The 11,598-nt window shown below is 34.4% G+C and overlaps 1 protein-coding gene across 5 annotated transcripts in view; it reads left to right on the forward strand.

Moving 5' to 3' along the window:
- The window catches only part of LOC144199094 (free fatty acid receptor 2-like), a 28,752-nt gene extending 20,077 nt beyond the window's left edge, over window positions 1-8,675 (forward strand). For 4 of the 5 annotated variants that reach the window (XM_077720472.1, XM_077720471.1, XM_077720475.1 and 1 more), the window contains one exon: window positions 6,064-6,209. Coding sequence is in view for 1 of the 5 variants with exons in the window: in XM_077720476.1 (XP_077576602.1) it covers window positions 6,064-7,168 (1,105 nt within the window). In the remaining 4 variants the exon portion in view is untranslated. Of the gene's footprint in view, window positions 1-6,063 lie in introns of all 5 variants that reach the window. The other variant, XM_077720476.1, reaches the window with a different exon arrangement.
- Window positions 8,676-11,598: the final 2,923 nt, after the last annotated feature.

An 11,598-nucleotide genomic window follows, 5' to 3' on the forward strand; every position in this document is an offset into this window, starting at 1 on the left:
ACATCATTTTGTGTGGCCCGGGAAAGTAAATCATGAGTGCCGAATTTCAGTTTTAGGATCAAATTAAAATGAAGAGTTAGATGTATATTAAATTTCCTGATTTACCCCCTTTCATATCAATTATTGTATTTTTTAATCAATTCTTACTCTGTTTTTAGTTCAAAAATCATTTTGTAAAATCTAAAAATATATTTTAAAAAAGCTAAAATAAACATTGTTTTAGATCTATAAAAAACTGAATATTCGGGGTTTTTAATCCAGTTCTTTTTATCCATTTATTTAAAAAAAATCTAAATATTATATCTAAAATGGTCTGGCCCACATGAAATCAAGTTGACTGACATCACTAAAGTAGCATCACTCCGATTATTACAAACTAATACCATACTCTAGTTGGCCCAAACTAAACAGAGTTTGTTATACTTTTATTTATTTATTTTTCTGATCTTTAACACCCAACTGCAGTTCTTGCATAGCTTTCAATTATCATCCTCAAAAAAGTGTTCTTGTAGAAGCGACAACGCCAATTTTTGCACGAAAGCAACGCCCTTCCAAATGTCAGCCGCGGTCACGTGACAACGTTAAACGGTGACATTTACGCTTTCTTTCTGTCAGGGTTCATTTGAAGCAAAAAAGAAAAAAGTTCTAGTACTTTGCTGGAGAGCTTTTTGTAAAATATGTTCTTGCGGGCGATGACATTTTGTCGGAGAAGGGGAAACTATCAGACATTTGCATGGCTTTTTGCACAAGCGGCCGACTCAGCAGGAAGTTTGTGATGTATGATGTGTTCGCCATTGGTTTTTTTGCGCCCCAATGCATACATTTTTTAGATAACAGGTGGATTTTTTTTTCCATTTACTGTTGCCTGCGTTGCTATATTGGCATTGCATTTATTTATTGATGTATTTATGATAAAGACCTTGTAACAGTGCGTAAAAAATAGCTGAAAATAAATAAGGAACACCTGATTGGTAGAGCTAGCTGGCCCAAAAAAACTTTAAAAAAGAAATTTTAATTTGAAAAGGGATATTTTGGAAAATATTTTCAGTGGTTCCTCGACATACGAGTGCCCTGACATACGAGCAATTTGAGATACGAGTAAAATTTGGGGCAAATATTTATTTTGAGATACAAGTAAAATTTCGGGAAAGTATTTATCTTGTGGTACGAGTAAAATTTTGGGCAAATATTTATCTTGAGATACGAGTAAAATTTCGGGCAAATATTTATCTTGAGATACGAGTAAAGTTTTGGGCAAATATTTATCTTGAGATACGAGTAAAATTTCCGGCAAATATTTATCTTGAGGTACGAATAAAATTTCGGGGAAGCATTTATCTTAAGATACAAGTAAAATTTCGGGCAAATATTTATTTTGAGATACGAGTAACATTTTGGGCAAATATTTACCTTGAAATATGAGTAAAATATCGGGCAAGTATTTATCTTGAGGTACGAGTAAAATTTCGGGGAAGCATTTATCTTGAGATACAAGTAAAATTTCGGGCAAATATTTATCTTGAGATACGTCACACATTTTGATATACGAGCAGAAGGCGGACATTTAAATTTTTTTATGTTATGTTACGGGCGTGCTGCCGTGCAAAAAATAAAAAATAACCCAACTCTGCAATAATTTTCCTCGAATCCCCAAATCAATCACCATTTTTTCCTAAAAAACTTCTTCAAATCTGTCTGCTTATTGACCTTTCCAAACATTTTTATTGCCTCCATCTAAACATCAGTTTCTCTTTTTTGGGGCTCAGCTCCGCCATATTTATCTCCAAAACTGGCTCTCGCAATGCAAACTATTTTTATTGGCACAAAAATAAGTTACCCAAACAATAACCAATGCTAAAAATAACTCCAATGAAAAGAAATATAGAAGTAACGGCTTATATGCGCCATAAAAAACAAACTCAACAATCCAAAATGGCTTTTTTTTAAGAGTTTAAGGGTGCGAAAACTTGGAACGTGTTTTTATTTTTATACAAATAATTGATATCATCATAAAGGGATTAATAACAAGCGGATGCTATACTGTAGCAGTCGACTACATGAGATTATCTGTGTGTTTATTCATTTACGGCACGTCTAGTTGTTCCGTAAGAGACACCCTTCAAGCAGCAACATGGCGGCTTAGCAGCGACTCAGCTCGTCTGGTGCGATGACTCGGGGTGTCTTCTTATTTGCGGACCACCGAAAATGTGAAAGGAAGCTTATGGGTTCATGTTCTGGCTTTTAAAAGAGGGATTAGCCAGAAAAGGGAAAGGAAAGGAAGGGACACAAAACAAAATTAGCTCTTGAAATCGGAGTCGCAATTCGCTGGTGGCGATTAATGGTGTTTTTTTCGATTTTTTATTCACCATGGAAGGAAAGAAAAGGTGTAAACAAACTTTTTTTTTTTTTTTGCTGAATGATTGGCATCAAATCGTTTCTTTTGGTTCTATATTTGCAAAACATTCATTTATTTTCCGGATAGTTTATCTTCGATATTGATTTTTGTCAAGTTTTGAGTTTAGAATATAAAAGAGAAAGTTTTAAATGAATCAGGATTATAATTCAACTTTCCAGTTAAAATGGATTGGTCACTTCTCGCTGTCTATTGCAAAAAAATGAGTTAATATAAAAAAAGTTCATTTTGAAAAGTCCATCTTTTTTTTTTACACAATTGAACTTGCACTTTTTGGGTTTAACTTGAGCAGTAAGTAGTTTTAGTCTGCAAAACTTTGATGCACCCCGTTACGGCATAAAGAGTGCGTAGTGTTACTGTGTCAAAGTGGCGGCCTTGTGGCCAAATCTGGCCCGCCACATCATTTTCTGCGGCCCGAGAAAGTAAATCATGAGTGCCGACTTTCTTTTTTAGGATCAAATTAAGATGAAGAGTATAGATGTATATAAAATTTCCTGATTTCCCCCTTTTAATCAATAATTGTAATTTTTTAATCAAATTTTTCTGTTTTTAGTTCAAAAATCATTTTGTAATATCTAAAAATATATTTAAAAAAGCTCAAATAAACATTGTTTTAGATCTATAAAAAAACTGAATATTCAGGCCTTTTCATCCAGTTCTTTTAATCCATTTATCAAAAAAATATCAAAATATTACATCTAAAATGGTCCTTCCAACATGAAATCAAGTTGACGTTAAAGCGGCCCGTGAACCACCCCGAGTCTGACACCCTTGGCGTAGTGTATCGTACCTTCCAGTTAGTACGCCATTTAATATACCCCTGCCGTCCAATATACCCTAATATATTAAATGGGGGGATATATTAAACAGAAATATACAGTAGTGGCAATTTAGAATGCAAACCAGCTAGCCTACCATAATGTCATGTGGAAAAAAAACTTGAATACCCTGAAAAAACCCACGCCAAACTCCAAAAAAAACTCCAATCTACCGAATTCACTAAAATACCCCGTTAGATTGACTTTCAAGACAGTTAAAACAAACACTTGCCCTCTAACTAGCAAACGTATATTGGACTTTAGCATCTTCAAGTCTTCCAGCTTTGAATGAAACCTTGTTCACAATACGAGCATGCAAACAACGACTATTTGATCAGCCACGTGGCCGTAATGTATGTATATATCGGCGCGTCTGCGGCCCCTCGTTTTTAAAACCCGCCTCGCTCCGACAACGCCACGCATCCATGTAGAAGCGCAGATAACCCGAGATGATTTAATAACCCGCATCGGGCTGTCCGAGTCGTGAGCTCGTCGCCGGGGAGACGCTGTTTGGCCAGCAGATAAATTGCAGCACTGGCAATAACTACTGTTATCCGCGTACTGGATGTTCGGAAGCGCCATGTAAATAAAGCGAAAAACCCACAGTAGGTGCACAGTTAAGAGGTTGATCCAATAAGGCCAGCACAGCGTCGATTAAGTCTAAAACGGGGGGGAAACATTGGAGGATTATCTTCAGTTTGGGGCCTTTTGTGTATCTTTTGTAAATGGAAGGTAAGGATTTGTTTTGCATTTTTTTGTAAGGGATAAACTGGAGGGAATTTTTTTGTTTTATTACGTAGTTGCAATGAAAAAACATTGTTTTTAGGGCAGTTTCAGATTAATATGTTGTTTATACACTGTTTTCCAGATATTTTCACTTAGTTACAATACTGTTTTTAACGTTTTTATTCTGAAATGGGACAAGTTTTGTTGTTGTTTGTTTGGTTTTGTTGAAAAAGGGTTGTGTGATATGGATTATTATTGTATTGGATATATTATTTAAAGTTAAATGAGGATTTATAGGCATAAAATAGCATTTTAGACCCCTGGCTAGGTTTGTTAAAGTACATTTTTATTTAGATTGCAGGTTTTTATTGAGTAATGCAAATATTTTTTGTTTTGTAATAAATTTATGTTAGATTTTTTTGTTTTTTCAAATATGTAAGAAGTATTAGCATCTGTAAAAACAATATGGTTAAACCACAGAAATATTTTAGAACTGCTGTAAAGTAAATAAGAAAAAAAGTATTTAGCCATAATTATATTCTGGGTAAAAAAAAAAATCGAATTATTTTTATTTGGGATAATTATTTCGGATATTTAGGAAAGGAACAATTCGAAGTTTTTTTTACATAGCAGTAAATTGGGTATTTAATATTTTTTTATTATTATAAATTATTTTTAAACAATTTTTTAAACATTAAATTATGATTTTTTTAAAGTTATTTTATTTTTTTATTGAGCCAAGTTACCACGGCAACTTTAATAACTTTAAAAATCTCCTTTCCTCCCAAATATGTGCATTTATGGTTAAAACTCCCAGTCTAATATTAAAAAATATTAATAAAGAGAAATGCCTGAAAGACATTGTAACACTAAATTATTAAAACACTGCTTTTATTGCTTTCAATAGTCCAATTTCAAACATACAAAAACAGCCCTCGACTAATTCTATTTGATAAATAGATACTTTACGCAGCCCGCGAGGAAAATTAAATATTAAGAGTTAGGCTGTTCTGCTAAATCCATTTTTTTATGTTTGTTTATGATATCGTTTCCTTCAGGAACATGGCTTCCACTGAAGTTTAATTAATTTTCATGATTTATTGAAGCTAAACATGGATAACGGACATAAGGTGGGAGAAAAAAAAACGTGTTTGTTGTCCATGACATCATATTTGTAAAATGGTTCGTCACGTGGAAGTGTTTGTTTCTTTATGAGAAGGCCAGCAGCCATTTTATTAATTACAAGACACTGTTATGTTTGTGGAGATATTTTGTTTTGACACAAACTCGCGTGCGATGCAGAAACACGTTGCCGGAAGTTAAAATAAACCACACGCCCTGTCACGCTTTAATCCACGTGTCAAAGTAGCGGCCCGGGGGCCAAATTTGGCCTGCTGTATCATTTCGTGTGGCCCGGGGAAGTAAATGATGAGTGCCGACTTTCTGTTTTAGGATCAAATTAAAATTAAGCATGTAGATTGTAGATGTATATTTTTCCCCTTTTAAATCAATAATTGTCATTTTTAATCATTTTTTTCTGTTTTTAGTTTAAAAATAATTTTGTAAATTCTAAAAATATATAAAAAGCTAAAATAAACATTGTTTTAGATCTATAAAAAACTGAATATTCTGGGTTTTTAATCCAGAATATTCTAGGATTTTAATCCAGTTCTTTTAATCCAGAATATTCAAATCTTTTAATCCAGAATATTCAGTTTTTTTAATCCAGTTCTTTTAATCCGGAATATTCAGTTTTTTTAATCTGGTTCTTTTAATCCAGTTCTTTTAATCCGGAATATTCAGGGTTTTTAATCCAGTTATTTGTATCTGGAATATTCAGGGTTTTCAAACCAGTTCTTTTAATCCGGAATATTCAGGTCTTTTAATCCAGTTCTTTTCATCCGTATTATACAGGGTTTTTAATCCAGTTCTTTTAATCCGGAATATTCATGGTTTTTAATCCAGTTCTTTTAATCCAGAATATTCATGTTTTTAATCCAGTTCTTTAATCCGGGTTATTCAGGGTTTTTTAATCCAGTTTTTTTAATGTTTTAAACCCGAGTCTGACACCCTTGATCTAAAGTAATTTCGTCTTCTCTTCCACAGAAACAATGAGCTAACCTCCGAACTCCCTCACCGGAAACCACGCCACCTCTGGACCTCCCACATACACCACTTGGCTCCTCCCCATCCGATGTCTCCACAAGACCTCCCAACCCAGGAGTGCGGCACGGCACTATGCCTATCCGTCTACGTCATCACCTTCGTATTGGGCTTCCCGGCCAACACCCTAGCCTTCTACACATTCTGCAGCAAAGTCCGTCACAAGGCCACGCCCATCGACATCCTCCTCCTCAACCTGACCATCTCCGACCTTCTCTTCCTTCTATTCCTACCCTTCAAAATGCAAGAGGCGGTCAACAACATGCTATGGGAGCTTCCCTACCCACTCTGCCCGCTATCTGGTTTCATCTTCTACATGACCATCTACAACAGCACCTTCTTCTTGACCGCCGTTAGCGTGGAACGCTACCTGGGCGTGGCCTTCCCCATCCAACACAGCCTGAAACGCCGACCACTCTACGCCGTTGCCGCTAGCGTTTTCTTCTGGATCTTCTCTTTCAGCCATCTTAGCATCGTCTTCATCATGCCCTTCATTGGAACGGAAGACCAACCAATCCAAACGGGGGCGGAACCCAACGCTACAACCCCGCCTTCACATCCCGAAGAAGTCTGCTACGATAACTTCTCCGAAGCCCAGCTGGAGGTCCTCCTACCAGTCCGCCTGGAGCTCTGCTTAGTCCTATTCTGCATCCCCTTCCTCATCTGCAGTTTTTGCTACATCAACTTCATCCGGATTCTTTCTCGCCTGCAGCATATCGACCGCCGACGCCGTCTCCGCGCCATCGGGATGGCGCTAGGAACACTTCTAGTTTTTGCCGTTTGCTTCGGTCCTTACAACGTATCCCACGTGGTGGGTTTCATCACCTGGAAAAACCCCCAGTGGCGGGATAAGGCACTACTATGCAGTACCTTCAATGCCTGTTTGGACCCGTTGATTTTTTACTTTTCGTCCTCCGCCGTAAGGGGGACGGTAGGCGGCGTTACCGGGGCGCTAAAAGCTCGTTTAAGCACCTGCCTGTCTTGCCGGACCCCCAAACGGAGCGAGGACGATAGCCAGAGCAAACAAGGACAGATAAATGCTATCTAAAGGACTGGTTTATTTCTTTATCGCCTAAGCTGGCAGGAAATTAATGAGATGTTTACGTTGGTTGCACGTGAGACGCTTCTTCTGAGGGTTTTGTGATGTTGCCTTAAAAGGACTGTTTCCTCTCAGGATGTGTGAGGTAAATGGGGTGGAGTGGTGTCACATTTTTAATAAGCTAATGTAATGAATGGATGTAGACAAAGATATGAATGGAGGGGTTGGATTGTTTATTGTTTTAGTTGGGGTCGACTGAGGGAGGGATTTTAGAGGCTTAATCTGCATTGATCATGGTTTTCAGATGTAAAGTTGTAAATTTAAACTAACCAATTGTGCTACTTTATCATAGTATGCTAAGCTTTGGAAAAAATATCCCAAATAGAGTGCAGCTAGTATCATCTTGCATTGTCATTAATATTCCATGTCAATGTTTTGGTGCATAATAAGTGTAAATCAAGGATTTCATGTGGGGTGGACCGTTTTAGATATAATATTTAGATTTTTTTTTTATAAATCGATTAAAAGAACTGGATTAAAAGGCCTGAAAATTCAGTGTTTTATAGATCTGAAACAATGTTTATTTTATATATTTTTAGATTTTACAAAATTATTTTTGAACTAAAAGCACAGAAAAAAATGGATTAAAAAATGACAATTATTGATTTAAAAGGGGGAAATAAGGACATTTAATGTACATCTATACTCTTCATTTTAAACAATTTTAAACAGATAGTCAACATTCATGATTTACTTTCCAGGGCCACACAAAATGATGCAGTGGGCCAGATCTGGCCCCCGTACCGCAACTTTGACACCTGTGTTGTAGATTAATTCACTGTATACTGTCATTAAAACAATCTAAACAAAACTACAAACTAATACATTAAGAAAATACTCTCATCTCAACCCATTGTTAGGGTTAGTTGAGATTTTGTTGAATTTGTATGTTTTTAGCCTATTATGCCCCTCCCACTTGGTTTCCCTTCCCTCATGTGATCAGGTGTGTGAACTTTGTAATCAAGCCATGTCTGAAACCATGTGTTCTTTGTTTGCATCATGCCTATTGCACTTGCATGTTCCACAGTTTTGTGATTTTATTTCTAAGTCCTTGTTATTTTCTGAAGATTCCTGCCTTATGGATTTTAAAGTTTTGTTAGAGAACCCCACATATTCACCCATTGCCTGCTTCCCTACATTTGGATCTAACTATGTTCCATGCCCAACAAGATGTAACATCCAGTAAGTCCCATTTTCTTGCATTCCAAAGTTATTTATTATCTGTATTACTATATTTCTTGGACAATTGTTTGCACTTTTTTTCATAATTAGGCCGGACCTGCAACTCATACTCATGTTCTACTTTAAATATGTTTTTTTCTGTGTGATCACTGACAATAGTTGTTGTTTTTGGGTCTAGTTATCTGAAAAACTTGTTAACAGATGCCTGTTGGTCTCCATTTTTACTGTTTCTATGGTTCTTGGTTTTTGATCAAATACATTTTATTTTACTTTTTTGGCTTGTGACATTTATTGTGGGAAAAGTTGTTTGAGTGATATTTTCTCATACTAGGAAAATTGAGGTGAGGGTATAAAATTAAGTAAGAATTCGACTTTAATTTAATTTTAAAGTATTGTTAAGGTTTGACTTTTGGTCAGGATGGCTGGTTCTTTCTGTACATAAAGTGAGAACAGGACAAAAATATTAATATGATTTTGAGTCCTCGGAATAAAAAGGGAAACTTAGAGTACCGTTTTTAAATCTGATGCTTGCCATTATCAGTGCTATTAAAGCTTATCAGTGTGTCCTATTTTTTTTCTAGAATCAAAGCGTAATGGAAATGTGCACATTTACGTGTGTAAGCATAGTAAAATTGCTTAGTTCATGTTTACAATATAAAAGCATAGTGTGTAGGTTTTTGACTAAAGGAGAAGTAAAGAATAATTGATTTTTCACCCAAAAAACGACACAGTAAAGTAAGGCATTTTTCCTTTAAAAAGAACAAAAACGACATAGTGTAGTAAGGCATTTTTCCTTTAAAAAGAACAAACACGACATAGTATAGCTAGGCTTTTTCCCTCGAAAAAGACCAAAAACGACATAGTATAATAAGCCTTTTTCTCTTCAAAAACGACATAGTATAGTAAGACTTTTTCTCTTCAAAAACAACATAGTATAGTAAGGCTTTTTTCTTAAAAAAAACGACATAGTATAGTAAGGCTTTTTTATGCGAAAAAAACGATATAGTATAGTAAGGCTTTTTTCCTTTTAAAAACAACATAGTCTAGTAAGGCTTTTTGTCTTAAAAAACGACATAGTATAGTAAGGCTTTTTCTCTTAAAAAATGACATAGTATAGTAAGGCTTTTTTAAAAAAAAAAACGACATAGTATAGTAAGGCTTTTTCTCTTAAAAAATGACATAGTATAGTAAGGCTTTTTTCTTAAAAAAACGACATAGTATAGTAAGGCTTTTTTCTTTAAAAAACGACATAGTATAGTAAGGCTTTTTTCTTTAAAAAACGACAGTATAGTAAGGCTTTTTTATGCGAAAAAACGACATAGTATAGTAAGGCTTTTTTATGTGAAAAAACGACATAGTATAGTAAGGCTTTTTATCGCAGAAAACGACAGTATATATAGTAAGGCTTTTTTATGCGAAAAAACGACATAGTATAGTAAGGCTTTTTATCGCAAAAAACGACATAGTATAGTAAGGCTTTTTATCGCAAAAAAACGACATAGTATAGTAAGGCTTTTTTATGCGAAAAAACGACATAGTATAGTAAGGCTTTTTATCGCAAAAAACGACATAGTATAGTAAGGCTTTTTTTATGCGAAAAAACGACATAGTATAGTAAGGCTTTTTTCCTTTTAAAAACAACATAGTCTAGTAAAGCTTTTTGTCTTAAAAAAACGACATAGTATAGTAAGGCTTTTTCTCTTAAAAAATGACATAGTAAAGTAAGGCTTTTTTCTTAAAAAAACGACATAGTATAGTAAGGCTTTTTTATGCGAAAAAACGACATAGTATAGTAAGGTTTTTTTATGTGAAAAAACGACATAGTATAGTAAGGCTTTTTATGCGAAAAAACGACATAGTATAGTAAGGCTTTTTTATGCGAAAAAACGACATAGTATAGTAAGGCTTTTTATCGCAAAAAACGACATAGTATAGTAAGGCTTTTTTATGCGAATAAACGACATAGTATAGTAAGGCTTTTTATGCGAAAAAACGACATAGTATAGTAAGGCTTTTTTTATGCGAAAAAACGACATAGTATAGTAATGCTTTTTTCTTTAAAAAACGACATAGTATAGCAAGGCTTTTTTATGCGAAAAAAACGACATAGTATAGTAAGGCTTTTTTATGCAAAAAAACGACATAGTATAGTAAGGCTTTTTTTATGCGAAAAAACGACATAGTATAGTAAGGCTTTTTTATGCGAAAAAACGACATAGTATAGTAAGGCTTTTTAGCGCAAAAAACGACATAGTATAGTAAGGCTTTTTTATGCGAAAAAACGACATAGTATAGTAAGGCTTTTTATGCGAAAAAACGACATAGTATAGTAAGGCTTTTTTTATGCGAAAAAACGACATAGTATAGTAATGCTTTTTTCTTTAAAAAACGACATAGTATAGCAAGGCTTTTTTATGCGAAAAAAACGACATAGTATAGTAAGGCTTTTTTATGCAAAAAAACGACATAGTATAGTAAGGCTTTTTTTATGCGAAAAAACGACGTAGTATAGTAAGGCTTTTTTCTTTAAAAAACGACATAGTATAGTAAGGCTTTTTTTCTTTAAAAAACGACATAGTATAGTAAGGCTTTTTTATGCGAAAAAACGACATAGTATAGTAAGGCTTTTTATGCGAAAAAACGACATAGTATAGTAAGGCTTTTTTTATGCGAAAAAACGACATAGTATAGTAAGGCTTTTTTCTTTAAAAAACGACATAGTATAGTAAGGCTTTTTTATGCGAAAAAAACGACATAGTATAGTAAGGCTTTTTTATGCAAAAAAACGACATAGTATAGTAAGGCTTTTTATCGCAGAAAACGAGATAGTATAGTAAGGCTTTTTTATGCGAAAAAACGACATAGTATAGTAAGGCTTTTTTATGCGAAAAAACGACATAGTATAGTAAGGCTTTTTTATGCGAAAAAACGACATAGTATAGTAAGGCTTTTTTATGCGAAAAAACGACATAGTATAGTAAGTCTTTTTTATGCGAAAAAACGACATAGTATAGTAAGGCTTTTTAAGACAGAAAACGACATAGTATAGTAAGGCTATTTTATGCGAAAAAACGACAGTATAGTAAGGCTTTTTTTATGCGAAAAAAGACATAGTATAGTAAGGCTTTTTTCTTTAAAAAACGACATAGTATAGTAAGGCTTTTTATGCGAAAAAACGACATAGTATAGTAAGGCTT

The sequence above is a fragment of the Stigmatopora nigra genome, chromosome 7 (genome assembly GCF_051989575.1).
Source record: "Stigmatopora nigra isolate UIUO_SnigA chromosome 7, RoL_Snig_1.1, whole genome shotgun sequence".
Lineage (NCBI taxonomy): Eukaryota > Metazoa > Chordata > Actinopteri > Syngnathiformes > Syngnathidae > Stigmatopora > Stigmatopora nigra.